At 36.2% G+C, this 27,565-nt stretch overlaps 1 protein-coding gene across 1 annotated transcript; it reads left to right on the top strand.

Annotated features, from left to right (window-relative positions):
* Window positions 1-835: 835 nt before the first annotated feature.
* UBA3 (ubiquitin like modifier activating enzyme 3) lies at window positions 836-26,304 on the top strand. Its single transcript, XM_047097436.1, has 18 exons — window positions 836-871; window positions 1,058-1,099; window positions 2,944-3,064; window positions 4,363-4,443; window positions 8,143-8,225; window positions 11,024-11,104; window positions 15,151-15,194; window positions 15,540-15,604; window positions 15,907-16,062; window positions 17,020-17,122; window positions 17,297-17,410; window positions 23,109-23,162; window positions 23,925-23,961; window positions 24,048-24,129; window positions 24,468-24,568; window positions 24,701-24,764; window positions 24,905-24,959; window positions 25,505-26,304. Exons 1-18 carry the CDS (start codon window positions 852-854, stop codon window positions 25,591-25,593), a joined length of 1,392 nt encoding a protein of 463 aa, XP_046953392.1. The 5' UTR covers window positions 836-851; the 3' UTR covers window positions 25,594-26,304.
* The last annotated feature ends 1,261 nt before the right edge of the window (window positions 26,305-27,565 follow it).

Raw genomic sequence — 27,565 nt, 5'->3', positions numbered from 1 at the left:
TATAATCTTTTTGTATTCAGTCATTCAAACACACATGTGTGTGCGTGTACACACATGCGTGCGCGCGCGGGCGCGCACACACACACGTATCTATCCATCTATCAGTGTATGTCCCACTGTGGAAGAAAATAGCCCCAAATTTTATTACCGTTTATTTTCAGGTGATGAGATTATGGGTGTTCCAAAGTATTCATTAATTTTGTGGTTTTTTTCCTTTGTACTTCTCTTTTGTCTAAATATATATATTTTCCCCCAAAAAAGTGTTTTTCAATTCAGTTCCATTTCCGCTTAACTTCTTATCTGACAGAATGATGTGACATTAAAAGATTACCACTGATATTCACAAAGGAAGAAAATAATCTCTCCATCCCACCACTATAAACCGATTTAGATACGTTTTATTCTTACAGTGAGTACCCTTATGCAAAAATGTTTCCTGAAAAGTAAAAAGTGAAAATCACTCCGATGCTTTGCGTCAGGGAAAAGGTCAGGCGTATGAAGATGGCTCTTTCAAAGAGTTTTTTCATAGAATATACCATTTTATATAATTGTTTATTAGCATAAATTGTACACACATATAATGTATTATATGTATATTTTTACTCAGCATAACATTACACACTGGGTAAGATTTATGTAATTAAGTGTAGTTAATCAAGATTATAATTACAAGAAAAGGCTTTAAAACCCATCGTAGCCTCTGCGCAGTCAGCCCCACCCCTTCCTCTGGCCCCGCCCCAGTGCCCCTTTCCGCCCCATTTCTTTCGACCCCGTTGACCCCGCCCCTTCGCGTCGTCCCGCCCCTCCGCCCCGCCCGCCGTGGGGGCACCTGGGAAGAGGCGGAGAACAATATGGCGGATGGCGAGGAGCCGTAAGTACTCGGGCTCAGCAGGCGTGCCGGGCCGGGCTGGGTTGTGAGAGAGCGCGGCGGTGGGCGGTCACCGCCGCCACCCGGGGTCCCCCAGCCCCCCGCCCCGTCCCCTCGCCCCCCCATCCCCTCGCGGCGCCCAATGTGTAGCGTGATGCTGACCCTTCTTTTATTCTCTCTTTCTTTTAGGGAGAAGAAAAGAAGGAGAATAGAGGAGCTGCTGGCTGAGAAGTTAGTGCTGCCGGGAGGCCGGGGCCCTCTCCGGGGACCCCCGCCTCCCCCGACCCCAGGCCTAGGGGACCAGCCGCAGCGGGCCCGGGGGGCTGGGAGGGGGGCACCCGGAGCGCAGGCCGCGCGGCCTCATCCCCTGACCCCCATCCCGCAGCCCCAGGGGCCTGGCGGGCCGCTCCTCGTCTCAGTCTCGGGCGGGCGCCGGGCCCGGGGTCTACCGCAGCAGGTCCTGCACCGGCCCGCCGGGCTGGTACTTGACCAAAAGTCTTGCGGAAGGACCCTTGAGCCCCAACCCCTCCTCCACCCCAATTGTCAGAGCCGTGACCTTGTGAAAAGGGAATCTTTCTTAAACACGTGAAACGGACCGTAGGCCTGTTTGGCCTTTCGTAAATACTGAGACAGTAGTATTAATTGCAAACTTTTTATGAGAACTTTCTGCATAAGGTATTGCAGTAAGCACTTAAATCATTTTTGCAGAATAATTGGTTCTAAAAGGAGAGTGTTGATTCCAAAGAGCTTATTTTCCCCTGATAAGTTTTTATCAGATACTTAATTCTGTGCTGATGAGACAGATTTAAACAAAATGTTTTCCACCCTGGCCCACACCACTTAATGTTTCATCTCCCTACACGGGAGGGGAGGAACATACTCTTGCAGTGGGTGTGGTGAGTTAGTAATTTTTGTGCCAGTTCCCGGTAGCAGTGCTTTAGAATCTACGAATCTCCTTCGGAGAGTTTAATTGCAATTGCAAGAGGACTGGAATATCCAGCTTAATTTCACATTCCTTCCCATCGTTCATTTCCTTTCCACTTTTGTTTAAAATGACAGTTAAGATTTGAATGCTTACTATATGCCATGCATTTTACTAAGTCCTATATGTGGATTATCTCTTTATCCTCGTTCTGACCTTAAGATGTAGCTACCACCTACACATGAGGTTTATGGCTGTTAGGTAATCTGCTGAAGGTCACAATGTTGTGGAACCAGACCCAGCTGAGCTGTGACATCAAAACCTGTGGGCTTTATTGTTAGGCAGTACTTATTTGTCCCTTCGTAAAAGTTGGGTATTACTAATACATTTGAAGGTAGCAACTGTGAGTTTATAGGAAATTTGAAAATTAAAAATAATCAAAACCAAACATGTATCTTGCATAGAATAGGAAATACATTTTGTATTTTGTTAGAGGAGTCCCTCTCTACTCAGTTGTATGTTCTAAAAAGTTTTTAGATAGTAATGCATATCTGTAGTGTAGTTGTAACCCCAAACTTTTTTTGCGTTGAGTGGAAACAACACCTCATAGTTAAGAGATTCTTTCTTGAAAATTGGGACCTCTTTCAGAGAAAAATGTGTAACAGTTCCTCTCATCAGAAATAATCATTAAATCACACCTTTCAAACTTGGAAATGACACATGAATTATATTAGATTTGGAGCATCACACATCCGAAAGTGGAGTTTTTTTGTTTTTTGTTTTTCATTTTCCTGGTATAAGTGTGTTGATGGAACAGACTTGAGGGGTTTGCAGTAATCTTTTATAAATTCCAAATGTAGAAAAGCCCATTTCTCACCAATTGACCAAAATCCCAAATTTGATCTTGGTTTGCGTTAGGATCCCAGAAGCACGTAGAATGATACATTTCGTCAAACGTGCTGTTCCTAACTTGAAATAAACTATATAATAGCCAAGGGAAAATTTAAAAGCATAAGCCTAATCATACTGATACTTCCCTTTTTATTTGAGCAGGTCTGGTGTGGTTACTTTTTCATTTGGGGAAACCATAATAGTTGTAGGTGTGGCTTTTTCCTACTGATCTTTGCAGCTGAATTTACTGTGTTCTGTGCAGAATGGCTGTTGATGGTGGGTGTGGGGACACTGGAGACTGGGAAGGTCGCTGGAACCATGTAAAGAAGTTCCTCGAGCGATCTGGACCCTTCACACACCCTGATTTCGAACCGAGCACTGAAGTGAGAAACGTTTATTTTTAAATAACTCCTCTAATAGTTTTATGTTTCAAAAATAATAAAATGCTTTCTTTCTAATTTGCTCTTTAATAAAAAAAATACTAATACAATTGTGTAAGTTATCTTGAAATACTAAATTGAATATTTGCAACTGATTTTATTTGAATGACAAATATTTAGTAGTTTTCACATTTCTCATGTAATGTGTTGAGAATTCTCAAGAATAAAATAACTTTATAATCTGAATTAAGAGTCTAAGTTATACTTCACTTAAAATTACAGTTTAAAATGACTTCTGAGACACATTCCCCATTTTAGCCCTACTCTGAGGAATTAAATTTGATAGAGATATACATGTACTTGCTTAAATTTTGAAATTTAGTTGAAATGCGCATCTTAGAATTGAGTATAATTGCATGTTAAAAATTATGACTGCTCTCTATAATAGAGGAATAGAGTTTTGGACTGGGAGTGTTTAACTTAAGGCAAGTGTTCAATTAGATACAACTTATTTTTTACTACAAGGTAGAGAATATCTTCTTTATAGTTAGTTTTTATGTCCTTTGTGTTTATAAAGAGATGTTGTTGAAATAGAAATATTATGCTATTCCTAAAATTAAGGTACAGACTCTTGGGTTTCAGTATGAATTTTCTCTCCTTTCATCTTGGACAGAATTGCAAGTATTTTGAATTTCTTTGGATAATCTACCTTTTATTTATTTTTTTGCCTGATAATTTAAGATACCGGTGTTAAATGATTGTTTTAAATTGTATTTCTGCTGATGTACAGTTTTCTAAGAGTTTTATCCATTTTTTTCTTTCTGTTTTCTCTTGTTTTATAAATACCATTATTGTTGTTCTTACCTTTTTAAGACCTTTAAACACCTTGTGCAGTGCTTGATCCTCTGTTAAAGTTTTTACAAACTTTTCTTAGGAAGTCAGTTAAATAAGTAAATTTGCTGTTTTCCATCCCCTTTCAGAGTTAAAGAAAAAAAAAAAAGATGAGTCTTAATTAACTAGGTATAGTAGTTTTTCTTGTTGGACATGAACTTTTAATTTCATAAAATGAAAATGAATTTAAAAACACTAAAATTGAAACCCGCCGAAATCATTGGGATTATAGCATTTCTGGTTCTACCTTGTTCATAAATTTAAAATAATTCATTGAATACAAAGTCTGCTCTTTATCTTCAATTGCTTTTTTCACGGAAACATTAGAAACTTTTATGGCGATTGCTTTATTGATGGTACTTACAGTTATTATCAACCAGATTTTAATAATGCCTTTTCATTCTTTACAGTCTCTCCAGTTTTTGTTAGATACATGTAAAGTTCTAGTCATTGGAGCTGGCGGCTTAGGATGTGAGCTCCTGAAAAATCTGGTAATTTATACATATATGTATGTATATATGTATATATATATATATATAATGTATTTTTTTCCTCCTTGTGATAATTAGTCCTTTTTCTTTTTCTGTTCTATTACTAGAAAATTTCTTTATTATGATTGTTAATCTTTTCTCCTGAGACTTTGTTAGATAAATTTAGCAGGTCAGATTAGAGATAGTAATTAAAATGATGATATAACTGTGGAACTTTTTACAGTCTAAAGTTTTCAACTGTAAAGTCATTGATAGAAATTCTTCTGTTTTCTTCTCTGGTCTTTATTAAACAAATCTTTGTGCTTCCTCTTGCATAGCAGTCATTAATTTCAGTGAAGTAAATAACAAAACTGGTAAATCCTATTTTAACATGTAATTTCAAAGAATTATTTCTTCTGTTCCTCAAAATAACCCAGTTAGGTGGATAGGATATTGTCCCATTTTACATATAGGGAGACACTGAGGTTCAGAGATGGTAAATGAATTGCCCAAGTTTTTCTGAGGAATAGTGATGTGCTTGGAACCTAATCCAGGTCATTAAATCTTAGTCAAGTGTGCTTTTCACTGAGCCATTAGGTCATTACAGGACTTAATCAAACAGTAATTTGTGATGGCCATAAAATAGTAAACTCATGAAATTTCAGAGAGCTAAGCCTTTTTTTTTTTTTTTTTTTTTTTTTTTTTGTCAATTTGTTTTCACAGTATCATCTTAAAAGAGGGTACTCTATAGTGAAGCTATTTCTGTATACTGGTTTGAAATCCATAATATGTGACTTAAGAGTTTCGTTGACTTTTAATAACCACAAAGTAGCTTTTTATAAGGCCTTATTGGCTTATTTAACAAAAATGGTGAGGGGAAGAATTGATTTAAAGGTGTTGTATGTCAGGTGTTTGTTGGTGTGTCGAAAATTGGAAGTGCTAGAACAAACTCTTAGACAATGAGTAAAGTCACATTCACTGGCCAGATGAAGGACTTAAAAAGTTGGTCTTGGAGCTACAGTTTAAGTGTAAACAGCCACATACATTTTGCTAAGAAAACACTAATGTCACTCCTAGTGGAACTGCAGAAACTTAATGCGCTTCATGGTACTTACTCCTGTGCTCAGTTCTGAAGGGATTGTGGGTCATCATGGTCTATGTCCCTAATGAATTTGAAATTTCATTGGAGGTACAAGTCGTACACAAAATAAATAGCATTATGTATGATATACTATGTGATGTGGTGCCAAAATGACAGTACTTTCTTAAACATAAAAACCCTATTGCAGTACCAAGGAGTTCTAGAAAGGAAGGATTTATGGAGGATGGGTAGTGGTTTTGGTAGGCATTGTATGCAAAAATCTCCTAATGCTTAACTTTTTCTCTAATGAAGCTATTACCTGCAAATGTGATATATGGTAATTTTAAATGTAAATTAATTGGAGATTAAATCTAAGGAAGTCACCAAACAACTTTGATGCCTTGTAATTTATTGTTGTAATAACCTCTTAATAGAAGAAAACTAAAGCTTTTCGATTACCACTTGTTACTTTGCTTATTTCAGACATAAATACCTAAGAGGTATACATGATTTTTTGAATTGACTATAAGCCCCCTAAAGACTCATTCTAAAAAAAAGGCTATGACATTAATAATAATGATTGATCAATAGTTATTTAACCTCTTCACCCTCATATGCCAGGCATCATTTTGGAAGCTAAAGATACAGCCTTGAATAGTACTGACGGGTGTTTGTATTTGTGGGGCCTATGTTTTAGCGGAAGGAAAAAGACAAGTAAAATACATAATATATCAGATGGTAATAAAAGCTGTGGGGAAAGGAGGAATGCAAGATTGATAGCTTGGTAGATAGCCTGGTGAGAATGGAAGTGGTTTACAAAAAGGTGTTATTTGAGCAAAGGGGTGAGCAAGAATTCTTTAGGCAGAGAGAACATTTGGTGCAAAATCTGTCAAGTGGGAGCATGACCGTTACTTTTAGGACAGCCAGGAGGTCATTATAGCTAAATCAGAAGTGGAAAAGGGGGAGCATTTTCCCACAGGGTATCAGAGAGGTAGTGGGAGGTGAAGGAGCTCAGAGTGAATATTACAAAAGGCTTTACAGGCTACTGTAAGAACTTTGCCTCTTACTATGCGTCAGGAAGTCATTGGATGGATTTAAGCAGATGAGTTGACTTGATCTGACTTTTAACCTGGTTCACTGTGTCTGATGTACAGAGGAAAAAGCTCAAGGAAGAACAGAGCAGGAAGCTGAGAGGCTGGTTAGAAGGTTGTTGCAGTCACCTAGGCAAGAGATGACAATGACTTGGAACAAGATGGTAGCAATGGAAGTGGTAAGAGGTGGTCAGGATGATGAATATGTTTTGAGATTGGAGTCAACAGGGTTTGCTAGTGGATTAGTTTGAGGACATGAGTAAAGGAGAGTGAAGGATGACATGAAAAGCTTTTTCTCCTGAGCAACTGGGAGGATGGAGTTTGCATTCACTGAAATGGAAGACACTGGGAAAAGAATAGATTTAGTGGTGTTGGTGAGCAAGGATGAATGAGTTTGGTTTTGGAAACTGTTAAGTTTGACAGGTCTGTCAGATGATGCTTTATCTTCCAAAATTGCCTGGGATCACAAGCACTAACGAGAAGTAAGCACAAGGGCACTCCACCTTCTGGCCAGTAAAGTAGGGGGAAAGCTCCTGAGTGAGATGAACTGGAAACCAGTTTTTAGTGTTCAAATTTCTCATGAGTGTAGCAACCAAGTGGAGAACGTATTTTAAAGAGGAGGAATTGGTCCATACCCTGTCACATATCTCAGGTGGGTACAATTAGAGAGACTGAAAATTGTCATTGGAGGTAGCGACATAGGAGTCACTGGTTACCTTGACAAGGGCAGTTTTCTGTGAAGTGGTGGTAGTGAAAGCTTGTTTAGTATAAGTGTGAGACAGGAATATGAGAAAGCAAGTATGGACAGCCCTGGAGGACATCTTGCTATCTAAGGAGGGGCCCAAAAGTAGGAGAATTATTGACACCTGATTTAATCTGTTTCACTGACCAAGACCAGAAAAGCATGGTTAATTATTGAGACTTGGTTTTTTCGTTCTGTTGCTTCTGCTGATAAATTTGAGCAGTGGTTGTACTGTTAGAATATGTGGCCTTATTGAAATGCAACCATTTGTTGCTTTTCCTTAGCTTTTTTGATTGCTTGTTCTTGACTCAATACTTTAAGGACACTCCTTTTACATGTGCTGTGTACGTATGTGTGTTGGTAATATATAACTATGTAATAGTTATTTCTGAAGCACTACATACTTAATGTTATGTAAACTAAGATAAAGCTTGTAGGAATATTAACAATATTCTGAAAAAGAACAGCAAATTCAGTTAATTAGTAAGACTAGTAAAATTAAAATAGCTGGCAACAGCAGCAAAGCAACAAACTTTACAAATGTGTTTACGGGATTATAAAACCGCTACAGAAATGTCGAGTTGTTCTCTTTTGGTTGTAGACTATTTAAAGTTGAGTAGTTACACATTTTTGACCTTTACAAGAACTCTGAGTTTTATGTACCTTGTAAGACTCTTTAACCACTGAATACAATTATGTAGAATTTATTATTGAGCATTTATAAATTTAGAACTACATGAAAACAAATCTTAAAATTTCAAATGTGAGGAAATTTCTGCTTAATTGGATTTTTTTTATTCCCACAGGCATTGTCTGGTTTTAGACAGATTCATGTTATAGACATGGACACTATAGATGTTTCCAATCTAAATAGGCAGTTTTTATTTAGGTAAGTTTTAAGATCTTAGTTTAAAATGCTGATAATCACTTGAACTTGAGTACATTACAGTTTAATCATCTTTAAAAACTATGAGAGGGTAACACTCATTTTATTTAAAAAATAACTACCACTCCCTTTTTAGGTAAAATTTTGCAAGAAAATTTGAGCATTCTGGTGAAACTAGTTTTGTAAACAAATACATGATTTTGTTGTGCTTTTTTAAGAGATTTCCAAATGGTTTATGTGATTCGGGAGGTGATTGTGTTCTGAAGACGTGGAGTGCAGCCTTTTTCCTCCTGTTGATTTCATGAGAGAATAGTAGCCGGAATATTAGGCCCTAATGACGTACACTGGTGGGAATTTATAAGCCAAGAGTTGTATGGTGACTCTGGGGCAATGAAGTTGTGAAAGAGTTGGAACTTTTTTAATAGAAAGAAAAAGAAAATGGACAGTTAAGGAGAGAAGACCCAGGAACAAAGGGATAATTACCTTCGACAAACATGAAATACAGAAAGCGTCTAGAAATGGATTGTTAGAAATGACTTTAAAAACTGGAAGTAGGCCATATATGCAGTCCTGAGGAAAGATTCATTAGTCAGTTTTACTATATAGCATTTAGAGATTTGACTAGCTTAGGTAGAAGTATCATTGATCAAAAAATTATACATATGGAGAGATAAGGACTTTTTATTTTTCTTTCTAGGGATTAGATTACTAGCAGAGAGTGCTCAAATAGTTGTAGATATGCCATATAAGGTTAGGTTAGCAGAGAAGGGAAAATTAAATTTTTGGATAGGCATAAAACCTCTCTCTTTGTGGAAGATATTAAAGAGATTGAGGGATGGGTTAAAGTCAAGTTAAGGAAGTGCTGTAATTGCGATGTGAACTCTACATTTAACATTTAGGCCTTATCTTTTTGTTTATTTAGCCCTTGAAATTATCCTTCTTCACAGAAAACTTTGTGGATCCTTCCCGTGTGACACATTCTTAGTACATAAATGCTCTAAGAAAGATCCCATTGAATTCATTGGTTAATGATGATAGGCCATGCCCTTTAGTTTGTAGCTAAAATCATAATGATAGTTAACATTTGTTGAGTACTTAAGATGTAGTAAACACTTTCTAAAGTCTTTATATTACCTCCTTTAATCTCAGAGCAGCCCTCAGGGCAGGTCATTGTTTTCCAGAATAAGCAATTAGGCCAGGGTGTCCTGCAAAGTTGATAACCTGTATAAAGCCTTTTTGTTCAGAGGGCAGTTTTTAGGTGGAGCGATCTGATCCCCTAATTCTGGAAAGGTCAATTAGCAGTTTCTACAGAAACTGTCTAGGAGTTTTTTTATTTGGGTTCTACTGTGGAAGCGCATATAATCCACAACATTAAAGAATCAAGTCTCTTTTATCCCTTTTATCTAAAGAGCTCTGTCCAGAGTAGTTGAATACAGTACTGAAATCAGGTTCCTTGATTTGTACAGTCTAGTTCTAGGACAAAGTCAGAATAAAACTCTTATTAGAAGTTTTGAATCAAGAAAAGCACACTGCTTTATTCGAGAGGAAAAAATTGGCCTGTTAAATTATTTTTCTTTAAAATTCCCATTTTAGGGGCACCTGGGTGGCTCAGTCAGCTAAGCGTCTGATTCTTGATTTGGGCTCAGGTCATGATGTTAGGGTTTGTGAGATTGAGCCCTGCATTGGGGTCACATGGAGTCTGCTTAGGACTTTTTCTCTCACTCTCTTTCTCTGTCCCTCCCCCATTTGTGTTCTCTCTCAAAAATAAATAAACATGAAAAATTTAGACTTCTAAAAAGTAAATAATAAAAAGTAATTTTTATTAGGAACATTGATTTTTTAATTTTCATTTATTTTTAAAGTATTCTGTGCTTATATATGAAGGAATACAAAGATATAAGAATATGGTCTCTTTCTTCCAGGTGTTCATAGTCTAATGGGTATGATAGATTTCTGTGTATAATGAAAAATATGTTGTGAAAAAGTAGTAACGAAGCTCTTACTATGTATGTGTGAGGGAGTGATTTATGTCTTTGAGGAGAATAAGGAAGTAGTAAGAAAGAAAATACCATTCGTACTGAGATTAGAAGAGAGAATTCTTTGTGTCCTTTTCTATCTATAGCTATGGTTCTTAACTAGGAGTGACCTTTTTAGGTCTTCTGTTTTTAGCTTCTTAAAAATGTTGGCAATATTTGCAATTTTAGATAATGGCTTTGGCATTGCCTCTTCTTCGAACACATGCATATGACTTCTTATGCGACATAAAATTTACTATTTAATCAGCACACATGGGAAGAAGGGGATAAATGAAGGTTCTTGTATCCCCAGAATAAATCTCATGTATATTTCAGCCACCACCTCCATAGTAGCACCTTGAGGTTCTGGGGTTCAGGGCAGATTTGGAATGCTCTGAGTGTGGGATAATATTTTACATTAGGAAATGCCAGAGTGAAAAGTGGCCAGGAAACATGCCATTGTTATGCTTTATATGGAAAAAACAAAAATAAAAAACAAACACTTTCTATTTTCATTTAAGAAATATTTGATTAGACTTGTCAGTGCTTGTGAATTTTACAGTTTTACAGTTGTATTGTAAATACAATTTGGAACATCAGCAAGTATTGCCATTTGGTGTTAGTGTTGAATGCCTAATCACTCATCAAAAGTACTTCGATAAAGTATTCCTTCTAAATTTCCTCTAAATAAACTCACCATGAATATTTTTTATGTCTGAAAGTAAATTATATAGATCATCTAGATTTATATGATGAATGATAATTTAAATATAATTTTTCCTGTAGGCCTAAAGATGTTGGAAGACCTAAGGCTGAAGTTGCTGCAGAATTTCTTAATGACAGAGTTCCTAATTGCAATGTAGTTCCGTATCCTTTTGACAAAAAAGTTAACTTTCAAAAGCATTTGTTTTTTATTATAAAAGAGATGTTTAACATAGAGAATACAGATAAGCAAAAAAAAAAAAAAATCAGCAGTAAGTTTATTACTGAGGTATCTGCTGGTGACGTTTTGTTTTATATTGCTTCCAATCTTTTCTTTAAGGTTATATAAATATTTTTTGCCCTAATTTTTAAATTAAGCTTTCACAGCCAGCGCCATTGTTTATTTTGCATTATTGCCCTTGATTTCAGTTTGAATTACATATTTCTTTTGCTAGACTGTAAGTCCTTGTCTGGCTATAGTTAATGTTTATGTCTTCCTAGAGTAGCAGGCTGAATAGACAGTCACTGTATTATTTTAAATTTTTTTTTTTTAACATTTATTTATTTTTGAGACAGAGACAGAGCTTGAACAGGGGAGGGGCAGAGAGAGAGGGAGACACAGAATCCGAAACAGGCTCCAGGCTCCGAGCTGTCAGCACAGAGCCCGACGCGGGGCTCGAACTCACGGACCGTGAGATCATGACCTGAGCCGAAGTCGGCCGCTCAACTGACTGAGCCACCCAGGCGCCCCGACAGTCACTGTATTATTAACCAAATGGAAGGTGTGTCGGAGTAAATTTATTCTTAGAAGAAATATCTTTTAAAAAAGTAGTGTTCTGTAGGTTTGGGGAACGTTCAGTATTTTATAGAAATTCAGGAGGTAAGCTTTGCTATTTGAGAAATGCCACAGGATACAAAACAAAAAAACCAAATCTGTTTCTCTATACTAGCAGTGAAAATGTAGAAAGTGAAATTTAAAATACAGTGAATACCATTTATAGCCACTCAAAAAAAGGAAGAAATACTTAGGTATAAATCTAATAAAATAAGTATGTGACTTATATGCTGAATACTGCAAAATGCTGATGAAAGAAATCAAAGGTCTAAATGAAAGGAAAGGTGTTCCTTTTTCAAGAATTGGGTGATTTGACAGAGTAAGGGTGTCATGTCACCCTACATATGTACACAAGTTTAATACAATTTCTATCAAAATCCTGTATTGTTGGATTTTGTTGTTGATACAGACGAGATTCTAAAATGTATATGCACAGGTGACGGGACACTTAAAACAATTTTGAGAAGGAATACAGTGTGAGGAATCACTATATCATTTCAAGACTCAATACACCTACAATAATCAAGACTTTGTGGTGTTAGCAGAGAGAGACACACATTAGTAGAACACAGAAACCAGTAATAGCCAGAGGCAAATACGGCCAGTTGGTATTTGACAAAAGTGCAAAACTAGTTTAGTGGAGGAAAGGATAATCTTTTCAACAAATTGTGGAGACTTTTGATAACCGTATGCAAAAAAATGAATCTCAACTCAAACCTCAAAATTGAAAAAAAATAACTCAAGATGCATCATAGGTTTAAGTATACAATGTAAAACTAAAACTTTGATGGCAGTGTACGAGAAAATCTTTGTGATGTAGGACTTGGTGAAGAGGCCTTAGACCACATCAAAAAAGCGTGATCCATAAAAGAAAAAAATCTGAACTATATCAAAATTAAAAACTTTGTTTTGTGAAGGGCCCTGTTAAGAAAATGAGATGTAATTATGAGAATGGGATATAATTATGAAGTAGGTATTTGACAAAGGACTTGTCCAGAATAAATAAAGAACTCTGAAAATTGAGCAGTAAAAAAACAATGCAATTAGGAAATGGACAAAAAATGTGAAGTGACATTTAACTAAAGAAGTTGTGCAAAAAGCACATGAGAGTATGTTCATCATTGCTAGCTATAAGAGAAATCCAAATTATGACCACAATGAAATATTACTACATACTTGACATAGCTAAAGGAGAAAATAATAAAATCAAATCCTGGCAAAGCTACAGAAAAATTGGATCACAGATACGTTGCTGGTGGGAAATGTAAAATGGTATAGCCATCTGGAAAATAGGCTGTTTCTTAAAAATGTGAATATATACTTTCCATATAACTCAGTAATTTCATTCCTTGGCATTTACCCTAGAGAGACAAATACTTAGGTCTACATAAAAATTATTCTCGAATGTTCATAGCATCTTTATCTGCAGTCTCCAAAAACTGGAAACAATCCAAACATCTGTCAATAGGTGAATTGTTAATACTGGTATAACCATGCCGTGGAGTAATACTGCGCAATAAAAAGGAATTAAGGAAACATGCAACAAGTTAGGTGGATATCAAAGGCAGTATGCTGAGGGGCACCTGGAGGCTCAGTTGGTTGAGCATCAACTCCTGATTTCGGTTCAGCTCATGATCTCGCAGTTTGTGAGATCAAGCCCTGTGTCAGGCTCTGTGCTGACAGCAAAGAGCCTGCTTGGAATTCTCTCTTTCCCTCTCTGCCTCTCCCCTGCTCTCTCATGTGTACCTTCTCTCAAAAAAAAAAAAAAAAAAAGACATGGTGAATGAAACATGCCAATCTCAAAACATCATATATTGTATGTTTCCATTTAAGTAACATTCTTCAAATGACAAAACTACAGAAATGAAGAACAAATTCCTGATTGCCAGGGATTAGATACGGATTGGAGTGACTCTAAAGGGTTAGCAGGAGGTAGAACGTTGCCTTGATGGAATAGTCACATGTCTTTATGGTGGCGGTTCCACAAATCTACACGTGTTTGAATGACAGCTGTACATACTCATTTTTATCAATGTCGTGTTTTTGATTTGGATACTATGCTATAGTCTCTAAGAGGTAACCACTAGGGGAAACTGGATGAAAAACATGGGACCTCTTTGTACTAGCTTTGCAACATTCTGTGGATCTGTAGTATTTCAAAATAAAAAGTTTAAAAAGGCAAATACAGGCCCCTATAGGGAAAAGGATGAAGAAGAATATGCACACTGTTAGATCTGTGAACTTTGAGTATTTTGTAGAAATCTAGGGCATAGAATTTCTTAGTGTGGATCCTGGGTCCCCCTATTGCTGTTTCTCCAGTGTGTGCTCTGGTTCTCTTATGACCTCCCTGTGCTAGCTGCAGTTTATGCCTCCTGTTTGCCGAGCATTTAGAAGGAATAGAGGCCTGAATGGGTGAGGGCTAGAATTGAATTTGTTTTTTATAGCTTTATTTATAGTCCAGAATAAAAAATCTAGGATAAACATAATTTATATTGTCCCGTTTTTCTCCATTTTGCTTTTTAAAAATATATGATGGATTATTATAATTTAGAGAAGTATAATATATATTATTAAATAGAAAATTGCTCCATTAGAAAAATTAAAATATTTTGTACACGTGTGCTGTTAAAATGCTACCTACTATGATTAACACCAACAGCCATTTTTGAATGGGGTTCTCTTTGCAGCATCCAGACAGGGAAAGACTGCTGATAGAATTTCGTAGGGTAAAAAAGAGAGAGACTTGGAAAACTGACTTAAATGAGAGAAGAACAAGGATTTGTTCCTCCCTCCCCCCCCCCCCCGCCCCACTTACTCCCAAAATAACAAATCACGTTAGTACCTGAAAAAGCTATTGGAGACCTGGTTTTTTAAAATTAGCTTCGCAGCAGTAATTCCTATTTTTAATGGAAAATGTTTGATATATAACTTCGTATTATTTCAAGGTGTACAAGGTGTTCATTTGTCCTAAGTCTTGTAATCATGTGCCTCAATGGGAACTGTAATGTGTGTTTCCTTCACTAAAATCCATATTGCCTCTTTGCTTAGGGCTAATGATGTGCTTAGGACTAAAGCACACAGTCTGCTTTCCCAGGATGTATGGTTTGATATTAAAACTGAAGTCTAGTAGAGAGTATAACAGAGACATAAATATAATATGGGAGTTCAGAGATGAGAGAACTAAGTAGTTAAGGAGAGGAGTGTTTAGAAAAGAGGTGTTGTCATGAATTAGGATTGTGTTCATTTTGTTACATTCCCTGGAACACTGAAGACTTATGTCTTGTTAAATACATTTATAATTTGTTCCTTATGGCATTGTTAAATTCATTTTATAAATTAAAAACTTAACAGCTTAAGTTCCTTTACTTATATCCAGACATTTCAACAAGATTCAAGATTTTAATGACACTTTCTATCGACGTAAGTTGTCCACTTGAAATTAAATTCTCACTAAATTCTTCCTGTATTTTATTGCTATCTATTTGAAGGTTGCTAGCTATTTGAGGGCTATTTCTTCATTTGTTTTCATCTCTTGGTGTTTGCTTTTCAGTAAGGTTGACTGAACAGAGAATGCCACTGTTGTAGTTCTTAGTTGATATCATTAGCTGCATTTTTATTTGTTGTCCTGAGTAAAGATTACTCAAGAATTAGGAGCTGTGTGTGTTTGTGTTGTAATAAAAGGTGGGGCTTTTTTGTTTCTTAGAAAGTGTGAATTATTTTGTGCAATGGCATTTTTAAAAGCTAAACTTGCTTTTTCTTCCATAGAATTTCATATAATTGTATGTGGACTGGACTCTATCATAGCCAGAAGATGGATAAATGGCATGCTGGTAAAAACTTTAGTGTTGTTATGATTCTTGGAAGTTCTTGCTGCTGCTTCTAACATACCAAAAATTAGAATACCATATCATATTTTTGAAAAATCATTTTAATTTTCACTCAAGTAGTTGTGCTTCATTATTTATTACCAGTCATTAATTTTCAGGTGAGAATATAAATTGCTAATATCATAATCCCTTGATTTGATAATCTAGTACTCAGTAATGTGATTGACTTGTGAAATTACTTGACAGCATGTTATTTTTTTTTTTAATTGTTATTCCCCTCTCCTACCTTCAAATAATTTTCCTAGATATCTCTTCTAAATTATGAAGATGGCGTATTAGATCCAAGCTCCATTGTCCCTTTGATAGATGGGGGGACAGAAGGTTTTAAAGGAAATGCCAGGGTGATTCTGCCTGGAATGACTGCTTGTATTGAATGCACACTAGAACTGTATCCTCCACAGGTAATCAAAAAAGCACCTGCATTTGCGTTTGTGTTATAGTCTCTTGGGGGGTAGAGTTAGGATTAATTATTAAATCTAGTTCAGGATTTAGGATTTTTAATTACAGGTAACCATATTTTAAAAATCATGCTAAGAAGAAAGATAAGAAATTATGGTCTATTTCTGGAAACATAGGAACCAAATATCACAGTACGATACTATTCTCTTTTCATAATTCCTTTGTATTCATTTTTTCTTTTGGAGAGTAGGGATCAAGGGCCAATTCTAAAGTTATATGTTGGGATAGAGCTATACTGTATTTTCTTTGGTTTTTGCCTGTGATTGTTTTGGGGAAATAAAGATACCAGGGATGAGAATGATCCTTCCAAAGATGGGCCTCTTTAAGCTACATACCCACTTTAAGGAACAGTTAGAATTTTGATTTAAAAGTAAAAATGATTTTAGGGGCACCTGGCTGACTCAGTCAGCAGAGCCTGTGACTCTTGATCTCAGGGCCGTGAGTTCCAGCCCCATGTTGGGTGTAGAGCCTACTTAAAATAAAGGTGAAAAAACAAAAAGAAAGAATTTTATTAGTGTTTACTTGGGATTGATTTAACTCTGTGAATTTGCTTTTGTTTTGGTTTGTTTTATACCGTCATATTTAAATAGGCAAACATAATGAAGTGCTCATATTTGAGAAATTACTTGGCACTTTTCTTCTCATGATCTAACAAAGCTTAAATTTTGTACATGTAGGGCAAACGTATTGTTATAGGAAGATGAATCTAAGGCAGGTGATTCAGATGCTCTTTTAGTTTTAGAATTATTAGTGGTATAAAATGTTTTGTTTTTATAAGAGGAAAGCTAAGATGAATTAAAACCTACTATCTACTTTTAGGGAGCAGTCCTAATTAGAAGTTACATTTTAAAATAATTCATTGTTTAAAATCCACTAAAAAAGGTAAACTGTGCTTTCAGGTTAATTTTCCCATGTGCACCATTGCATCTATGCCCAGGCTACCAGAACACTGTATTGAGTATGTAAGGATATTACAGTGGCCTAAGGAGCAGCCTTTTGGAGGTAATAAACTGAATTTCATAATCTGGAATTATGTAAGATATATATTTGTTTATATTATCCGTTTGTGTAATTACATTAAAAACAAGTTGATTTAAGTTTACATGTTTCCGTCTTCCTCTCCTGCTTATTTTCTCTTTTTCTTTTCTTTTCTTTCTTTTTTTTTCCCCCTAACAGAAGGAGTTCCATTAGATGGAGATGATCCTGATCATATTCAGTGGATTTTCCAAAAATCCCTCGAGAGAGCATCACAATATAATATTAGGGGTGTTACCTATAGACTCACTCAAGGTAAGTCAGTGAATTGTCATGAATTATAACCTGGGGATGATCCCATTTTCAAGGGTTGGAATGCTCTGAAAGAAATAATGGATAAATGATTTCAGATAGTACCAGCCATTTGCGGCTCAAAGTACCATGGAAATAATAGTTTCCAGGTGTTCCAAATTTGGTTGGAGGGAACAGAGTTTGACAGAATCCATACTACTTCTTAGCTAGAGGAATTTAATAAAATCTTACTGGAATTGGAAGAGGCCCTGCATCATCCAATTTGAACCATTCATTTTATCTTTCACTGAAGAGGAAATGTGTCACGTCCTGGGACCATCTATTTCACATTTGGATAAGACTGTCAAGACAATTATTTTGTGTATTGAGCAGAAATCTCCATCTTTAGTTTGGTCTGAGTATTGCCCCAGCATACACCATAGATAAATCAGTTCCCTTTTGAGTAATAGCCTTTAACATATTGACAACAGTTATCATATTGCCTGCAAATCACTGTCATCAGCCTTTCTAGTTCCTTCAAAGCTTTGACATGTTGCCTGATGTTAAGTTCCCATCATGTTGTTTTTTCTAACCATGTTCCAGTTGTCCATATTTCTCTTAACTATCTAGGGTAGAATGCAGCATTCTAGGTTTGGTCTTATAATAAACTTGTGATAATTGGTGCAGTCTTAGAGGAGAGCAGGGTTTTTTGTTATTTCTTTGCTTGTTATTTATGTTGATGGTATACTTCTGGTTCTTTAAGGTTACTGTCTACTAAAATCTGAAAGTTTTCCTACATGGAGTTGCTAAGCCCCATCTTCCTACTATAGGTTTGGCAGTTTTTTGGGGTGGTAGTTTTGTATCTTAATACTCAAGTATAAGTCTTTACAAGTTTATTCTTTAAAAAATTTTCTTGGGGCGCCTGGGTGGCGCAGTCGGTTAAGCATCTGACTTCAGCCAGGTCACGATCTCGCGGTCCGTGAGTTCGAGCCCCACGTCAGGCTCTGGGCTGATGGCTCAGAGCCTGGAGCCTGTTTCGGATTCTGTGTCTCCCTCTTTCTCTGCCCCTCCCCCGTTCATGCTCTGTCTCTCTCTGTCCCAAAAAAAATAAATGTTGAAAAAAAAAAATTAAAAAAAAATTTTCTTTCTTAATGTTTATTTATTTTTGAAAGAGAGACAGAGCATGAGCAGGGGAAGAGCAGATAGGGAGAGAGAGACACAGAATCTGAGGTAGGCTCCAGGCTCTGAGCTGTCAGCACAGAGCCCGACATGGGGCTCAAGCTCATGAATCATGAGATCATGACCTGAGCTGAAGTCAGGTGCTTAATCTACTGAGCCACCCAGGCACCCCTTTAGAAGTTTATTCTTAAACCTGCTGTTACCTCTCTATATGTGCTTTTATGCCTGCCAGGTTGTCTCTTTTTTTCCAGCATCTTTTCATCTGTTGTTTTGATAATCATGCTCTATCTCTTTTCCAAATAATTAAAAATTTTTACAAGACTTAAGACATCCAGGTGGCTAAAAGACACATGAAAAAATGCTCCACATTACCCATCATCAGGGAAATACAAATCAAAACCACAATGAGATACCACCTCACACCTATCAGAATGGGTCAGATTAACAACTCAGACAACAGATGTTGGCAAGGATGCAGAGAAAGAGGATCTCTTTTGCACTGCTGTGGGAATGCAAACTGGTGCAGCCACTCTGGAAAACAGTATGGAGTTTCCTGAAAAAGTTAAAAATAGAACTACCCTACGACCCAGCAATGAATTGCGCTACTAAAAGTTTCCTGAAAAAGTTAAAAATAGAACTACCCTACGACCCAGCAATGAATTGCGCTACTAGGTATTTATCCAAGGGATACACGTGTGATGTTTCAAAGGGGCACATGGACCCCAATGTTTATAGCATCACTGTTGACAATAGCCAAGTATGGAAAGAGCCCAAATGTCCATCAACAGATGAATGGATAAAGCACATGTGGCATATATATATGATGGAGTATTACTCGGCAATCAGAAAGAATGAAATCTTGCCATTTGCAGCAATGTGGATGGAAGTAGAGGGTATTATGCTAAGTGAAATTAGAGAAAGACAAATATCATATGATTTCACTCGTAAGAGGACTTTAAGATACGAAACAGATGAACATAAGGGAAGGGAAGCAAAAATAACAGGGAGGGGGGACAAAACATAAGACACTCTTTTTTTTTTTTTTTTTTAATTTTTTTTTCAACATTTATTTATTTTTGGGACAGAGAGAGACAGAGCATGAACGGGGGAGGGGCAGAGAGAGAGGGAGACACAGAATCGGAAACAGGCTCCAGGCTCTGAACCATCAGCCCAGAGCCCGACGCGGGGCTCGAACTCACGGACCGCGAGATCGTGACCTGGATGAAGTCGGACGCTTAACCGACTGCGCCACCCAGGCGCCCCCATAAGACACTCTTAAATACAGAGAACAAACTGAAGGTTGCAGGAGGGGTCGTGGGTGGGGGGACATTAAGGAAGACACTTGTTGGGATGAGCACTGGGTGTTATACGTAGGGGATGAATCACTGGAATCTACTGAAATCATTGCTATATGCTAACTGACTTGGATGTAAATTAAAAAAAAATTGTTTTTAACAAGGCTCAAGTAGCTGAGAACAGACATTTGAATCATACTTCTGGTTAGGCCCTTTTAGGTTTATCTCATTCTTTTGATCAGGCTTTCTTGAGTACTTGTTATTTCTTTGTCTTATTCACAAGGATGTCATGAAAGACCTTTCCAACTGCTCTGCCGAATCCTGGATATACTATCTTCCATGTTTCCCTGGGTTACCTAGTTACTCGTCACAGTAACTGAGTCCAACATGACTTAAGTCGGTGAACAATCTTAATGCTCAGTCTAGTGATCAATGCTTCCTAATGTAGGTACTCACAGTTCATCCTTCCAGAATTTTGTTTCAATTTCATCACTTAGTTCACTAGAAAAAAGGCTTTGCCATCGTTTTGAAAATCTGCTGTTTCTCTTCTGTGATTATTTCCTTGTATTTACTGATATCCTGGTAATGTCATTTAAAAATTCTATTCTTACATGCTCCTTAGTGCTTCCTGTACTCCCCCTCCTCTAACCATTCCAACCTGCTTTGTGTTCTTTTTAAAAAAAAATTTTTAACATTTATTTATTTTTGAGAAGCAGAGACAAAGTGCATGTGGTGGGAGGGTCAGAGAGAGAGGAAGACACAGAATCTGAAGCTGCCTCCTGGCTCTCAGCTATCAGTACAGAGCCTGACATGGGGCTCGAACCCACGAACCATGAGATCTTCACCTGAGCCCCCCAGGCGTCCCTGCTTTGTGTTCTTGAACACACCCAACTCATTCCCACCCTGGAGCTTTAATACTCCTAATTCTTTTTTTTTCTTTTTCTTTTTTTTTTTAATACTCCTGATTCTTACACCAGGAATGTTCTTTGGATCTCGTTAAGGTTGGCTGCTTATCCCTCAGGTACCAACTTAACCAGTTTACTCCTTCATTCAACTGATAATGACTTCGGAGCCATTCACTATCAATGTTCATATAATTTCTCAGAAATAATGGTAGTCTTGTTTTCCTATGCAAAGAATATTTCATACTTAACACTTTGATACATCCTTGCCCTGGAGCCTTTGCCCTTACTGTTTATGAAAATGCTCTTTCCCCAGGTCATTGCATAGCTAGATCTTGCTCATGCTTTAGGTTTCAGCTCACATTATCACCTTCCTGAGGAGGTCATCCCTGATCATCCACTTTAGTGGACCTCTTCCACCATTGTCAACTCTACCATATACGTTGTTTTACTTTCTTCATAAAGCTCTTCAGTATATGAAAGCAGAAGGAAACTCTGTAAAAGCAAATACATGTTTTCACTGCTACTCGCGTAGAATGGTGTCTGGCATATAGTGCACATTTGGCAACAGTTTGAATTAAATGACTTAATTTTGTCCCGATCAGGAACTGTAAACTCATTTCAATATGCAGCCTCTTTCATCCTTCCATATTTAGCAAGGCTTGGTGTGTGCTTTTGAGCCTGATGATTGAGAGCCTTGACAAAGTACAGAATCAAAATTGGAAGTAAAGGGGGTGGGGACAAGAAGTGAGGAGTGGGTGATGAGAAGTCTTTATCATTTTGGCTCTTATTGGGCATTGTGTCTTACATTCCTCACTGTGCTACCTGTTCTTCCTTTCAGTACATCCTGCTGTATGTGGCTCACTGGAGAGCTTCTAGTTTAACCATCATGAAGTTAGTTCCTCCCTGCTTCCCCTTCTCTGAAATTATATGTATTCATACAGTCAGAGTTAGCTTTTTAAAAATTAATTAATTTTAAATTTATTTCTTTTTAAAAGTTTATTCATTCTGAATGAGAGAGAAAGAGCACAGGAGAGGCAGAGAGGGAGAGAGAGAGAGAACCCCAAGCGGGCTCTGCGCTCACAGCACAGAGCCTGCTGTGGGGCTTCAACTCATGAACCATGAGATCATGACCTGAATTGAAACTAAGAGTCAGTCACTTAACTAGCTGAGCCACCCAGGCACCCTAAGTTTAGCTGTTTATTTATTTTGAGAGTGACGGGGAGAACGTGTGAGTCAGGGAGAGGCAGAGAGAGGAGACACCAGATCCCAAGCAGGCTTTACACTGTCAGCACAGAACCTGATGTGGGGCTCAGTCTCACAAACTGTGAGATCATGACCTGCACTGAAACCAAGAGGTCACTTAACTGACTGAGCCACCCAGGTGCCCCCAGAATTAACTTTTTAAAACAGGTTTCCAAACTTTTTCACTGTCTTTGTTCCATGTCTTCTTAGATTATTTGGCCTTTTTCTCAGTTTTTTGAAACCTGCCTGCACCTAAAGTCTGGGAACACATTTTTAAATTCTCCCTCAACTCCCAAGATAATATGGCTACTTTTTTCTGAAGTTTTTGTGTTCCAAAATGAACAATTCAGATATAGTTAGGGAATATTCATTTTGTACTTAAAAAGATGGTGGAGGGTGGGGCTTTGTTCATTCCTAATCTGTGAATATTGATATGCAAAACATGAGATAGAAATAGAGTACAGTTAAATATTTTGAATAGTCCATATTATAGAGGGAAATGAGACGATGAGGGGCAGTTTTTCTGTTTGTTGTAAGTTTTGGGGAATCATTAAAACTATTATATGAGGAAAAATTAGTTAACTATTGTTCTTTATACTTTATTCACACTTCACTGAGGATAGTATAGTAAACTGTAGCAGTTAAGATTATGCACTTGGGAGCAGATAAAGGTTCATATGCCACTCCTATCACTTTATTAGATGTATAGTTGTGGATATTTGTCTCAACTTCATTTTCCTTAACTTTAAAATCAGAGTGATAAGACTAACAGGGATGTTATGAAAATTCTGTCGTATCTTAATCTTCATACTGTACCTGGAATACAATAAACACTCTAATTGTGAGCTGTATTATATTGTCTCTTTTTTATTTGAACCTTAGTAAAGAGTTTTCTTTGATACTGTAACTGGTTTAAGATTCTGAACATACAACAAAGTGATGGGAATGTGAAAGAAGATCATTTCATTGTTAAACTTAAGTCTATTTTCTGACTTGAACGCCTGAAAAATCAAGTTGTGGAAAATGATATTTAATAATCAGATTGTCTAAGACACTTTTTAGAAGAAATGAGCCCCGTCTTTTAATCAATATATTTTTCAGGAGTTGTAAAACGAATCATTCCTGCAGTAGCTTCTACAAATGCAGTCATTGCAGGTAGGGGAAAATGGCCATACTTAATTTTGTTTTCTTTCCTTTAGTTTTGATTCATTAAATTGACATTTTTGCAGCTACTTGATTTCAGAAAACTAGTGTTCTAGAAATTTGGTATCTTCTTAGGTGGGGAGGGTGTAACAAAACCGCAAAAAAGAACAAGCTATTGGATCTGTTGTATATATTTTGTTTTAAATTATGTCATAAAGTGCTCTGTAGTAAGGGGACATTATATACCTTTCCTTTTTTTTTTTTAATTTTATTATTATTTTTTAATGTTAATTTATTTTTGAGAGAGACAGAGACAGAATGCGAGTGGGTTAGGGGCAGAGAGAGAGGGAGACACAGAATCCGAAGCAGGCTCCAGGCTCTGAGCTGTCAGCACAGAGCCCGACCCGGGGCTCGAACTCACCAGCTGTGAGATCATGACCTGAGCCGAAGCTGGACACTCAAATGACTGAGCCACCCAGGCCCCCTATATACCTTTGCTTTTAATCAGTGTAACAGATTGCTCATTAATCTAAAGAAGAGGAAGGAAAACATGCAGTGCTACTCTCTTACTTGGATTATATAAAACAAATATAAAATTTGTTACTTTCTCAGTGTTTTAAAGAGTGTGTGTGTGTATAAATCTATATCTGTTTTTTAATCAATAGCCTTAAAAGTTTATCTGTTCTGATTTATAACTGACTTTTTAAAAAACTTGTAATTTTAAATGTCTAATTTTCATTGAGTTGAGGCACCTTTATTTTCTCCCCTCTTCAGCTGTGTGTGCCACTGAGGTTTTTAAAATAGCCACAAGGTAATGGATTTCATTTTTTAATATCTATGTAAATCTGTATTTTGACTTGGCTCAATTGTGTAAAGATGAACATTTTTTCATTACAGTGCATATATTCCTCTTAATAATTACTTGGTATTCAATGATGTAGATGGACTGTACACGTATACATTTGAAGCAGAGAGAAAGGTAAGTACTATTACACTAATGAAAACTTGTTTGATCATGCATAGTTTGATTTTTACGTATTAATTACTGGTTAGAAATATGAGTGAAATTGCCCACGTCCTATGTATTCTTTAACTTCCAGAAACCTACTTACTATATATCTTTTGCAGTGTAGCCCAAAATAAATACTGTGTAGCAAAATAATTTAGGAAAACAGGTCTATTATGAAAAGCAGATTTTAAAGCATGAAAATTTATTTGTAGGAAATACGATTATAAAACAAGTTGATTTTCATTTCATGTTTATAGACTATTATTGGTGTGTATGCCACTATTATATATTGTGTTTTATGTGTGTAGGAGAACTGCCCAGCGTGTAGCCAGCTTCCTCAAAATATTCAGTTTTCTCCATCTGCTAAATTGCAGGAGGTTTTGGATTATTTAACCAATAGTGCATCTCTGTAAGTGTTCTGGATTTTTGTTTTATTGTAGAAATAATTTTTCTGATTTTAAAACTTTAAAAACTAGAATTGTTTTTTAAGAAGTGATCTTTGATTTTTTAATTTTATTTTGTTTTCCCTATCATAATTTAGGCAGATGAAATCTCCAGCCATCACAGCTACATTAGAGGGAAGAAATAGAACACTTTACTTACAGGTAATCAGTGTTTGGTTGTTTTTTTGTTTTGTTTTGTTTTTTTGTTTTTCACAAAACTCTATTACAAGTCTTTTTTCTCATTATATTACAAGTTCAATTTCACTTAATGTGCTTTACATTAAAATAATTTTGTTTTCTAGTCAGTAACTTCTATTGAAGAACGAACAAGGCCAAATCTCTCCAAGACATTGAAAGGTATTTTAAAGATTAAAAAAAGAAAATGTTTATTTATTTTGAGAGAGAGAGAATACATGAGCAGGGGAGGGACAGAGAGAGAGGGAGAGAGAAAATCCGAAGCAGGCTCCGTGCTGTCAGCACAGAGCCCAATGGGCTCAAACTTACGAACTATGAGATGACCTGAAACTAAATCAAGAGTCTGTCGCTTAACCAACTGAACCACCCAAGTGGTTTATTTTAAATGAATGAAAGCTATTTTAAATGAATATATTTACTAATCATTTTCTTCTTTTTTTCTCTTGGTAAAAGTAATGAATCCTTATTCTAGGTAATGCCTTTAAATGATGATTTCATTATAATTATATCTTTAGAAATGATAATAGAATTGTTCTTTCAGTAGAATATTAAAAAACTCAAAGAAATCAAAGATAGTATCACCTTGATTAAAGAGAATTGGATTTTGATGTTTATCTAGACCTTAAATGTGTACTTTGTATGTGTGTGTGTGTTTTGCTTCTGTTGAGATTTTTTTGCTTGGGTTAATTATACTTTTTCTATTATAGAATTGGGACTCGTTGATGGGCAAGAACTGGCAGTTGCTGATGTCACCACACCACAGACTGTACTATTCAAACTTCATTTTACTTCTTAAGGAAAATAAATCTGCACATAATAGAAAACTGATGGAAATATTATACATTATGTGTATGCTAAGAAATTTAATGTCATTTTTAGCGTTAGTGTTGCTAGAATTTGACTTTTTTATATAAAGAACCACTCTTTTTTTAAATTTTTAACTTACCTTGAAGACAGAATTTTGGGGTTGGTATTTGTAAGCATTTTCATTAATAATACGGCAAATGATATCTGGAGAGAGAAATAATGAGCAAATGTATTTCTTTAGAGGAGGAGGCAAACACTCTGATGCGTGACTTCTGTTATTATGGTCACAGAACGCATTCCTCAGTTTTCATTTGAGCACCCACATATTAAAAAGATACCCCTTTAAAGAAAATTAGAAAATAAAGTTTTAAATAACATTAAACATTACAACCTGACATCTAGAGCATATTGAACATAGCCTACTTCTTGCTTGATTTAATATTCATTTAATTGTGGTTGTCCAAATGAATATTAATTATTACAAAGGTTACCGTGTCCATAATAATTTGTAAATGGTGTTATAGCTGAATACCTGTGCATGGAAATGGGAACTATTTTCATGTTTACTTGTAGTGCCATATAGGCCAATATGCACAATATTAAAGCCAAGACATGGATGTTTAAAAGAATCTAATGTTCAAACAGTTATCACTGATGCTTTCACACTATTTATTAATAAAATCATATATTGTCTACTTTTCTCACTGAAAATTTTTAAGGTATATTAAGGATAGTAAGTTCCATAGTAATGTACATTGGAATAATTTTTAAATGTGTAGCAGGATTACTAATACAAAACTTTTATGGTACCACAAGAAATAGCTACTGATTTAATTTGGTCTCACATAATAATGTAATGAAATGGAATCTTTTTATATTGTCCTTAAAATGCCTTTTTCTTCCCTAAAAAATTAAGCCTTAGACAAAATTAAGTGTAAGTATTGAAAAATTAGTTTTAGTGTCTCAATGTGGGAACATGCACTATGTGTTTTTCACTTAGATGGCAGTGTTCTATTCAAAAGCTTTATGATTACATGTCACTAGGTTAAATTTTTATTTATTCTTTTTAGCTCCATATCAACGTTTGTTTCATTATAAAATGATATAATGAGATACATAGTTATAGGTACTTAAAAAGTTACAGATTCAGGGGTACTTGGGTGGCTCAGTCAGTTTAAAGCATCTAATTTCGGCTCAGGTCATGATCTCACGGTTCCTGAGTTTGAGCCCCACATCGGGCTCTGTGCTGGCAGAAATAAACATTTTTTTAAAAATTTAGAAAGTTACAGATAAAGTTTGAATTTTGGAATATGAAGGGACTAACATTTAGCACCTCCTTTACACGGGTGCTCTAATAATTCTCAGAGTAGCCTTGTGTGAGAAGGCGGTAATATCTCCATCAGAGAGCTCAATCCTTTTAGAAAGTTTACATCATTTATCCCAAATTGTACAATTAGAAATCTTGGAACAGGGATTCCAACACCAGTCTGCCCCCAACCTCCTTCTCAGTCTACTTGTTTAAGCTGTTTTAAGTTAGTAACCTGAATTATTTAGTACTACTTGTGTAGATCACTAAATATTACGAGTTTTAACATGTAAATTTTTACTGGTTAGATGAAACTATTGGAAAATCATAAATAACTTTTCAAGGGCAAAGTTTAATTTTGTTTTAAATTAAAAAAATGGCTTTAGGACATAGTTGCTTGCAGTAGGATAAAATATAGGCGGGAAACCTAAATAACCACAGCAGGGAGATAGAAGAGGTTTAATAGATTTGTGGCAAATTGGAGTGAAAATTACTTTTGTAAAGTGGCGAGTACCTCAGCTCAGTGTTCACTGTTGGTATCCCTATTTTTCAAAGTCATCTGGAAATCGGAATTTTTGTATGGAATCTGGCTTCAAATGTTGACAGAATTTTGCGTTTAACATTATGGAGTCTAAATCCCTTAGCCACTGACCGG

This window comes from Lynx rufus, unplaced genomic scaffold (genome assembly GCF_022079265.1).
Source record: "Lynx rufus isolate CCGP_SWC_20201006 ecotype Redwood Valley unplaced genomic scaffold, mLynRuf1.p SCAF_4, whole genome shotgun sequence".
Classification (NCBI taxonomy): domain Eukaryota; kingdom Metazoa; phylum Chordata; class Mammalia; order Carnivora; family Felidae; genus Lynx; species Lynx rufus.
This window is presented reverse-complemented; position numbering and strand designations above follow the sequence as displayed.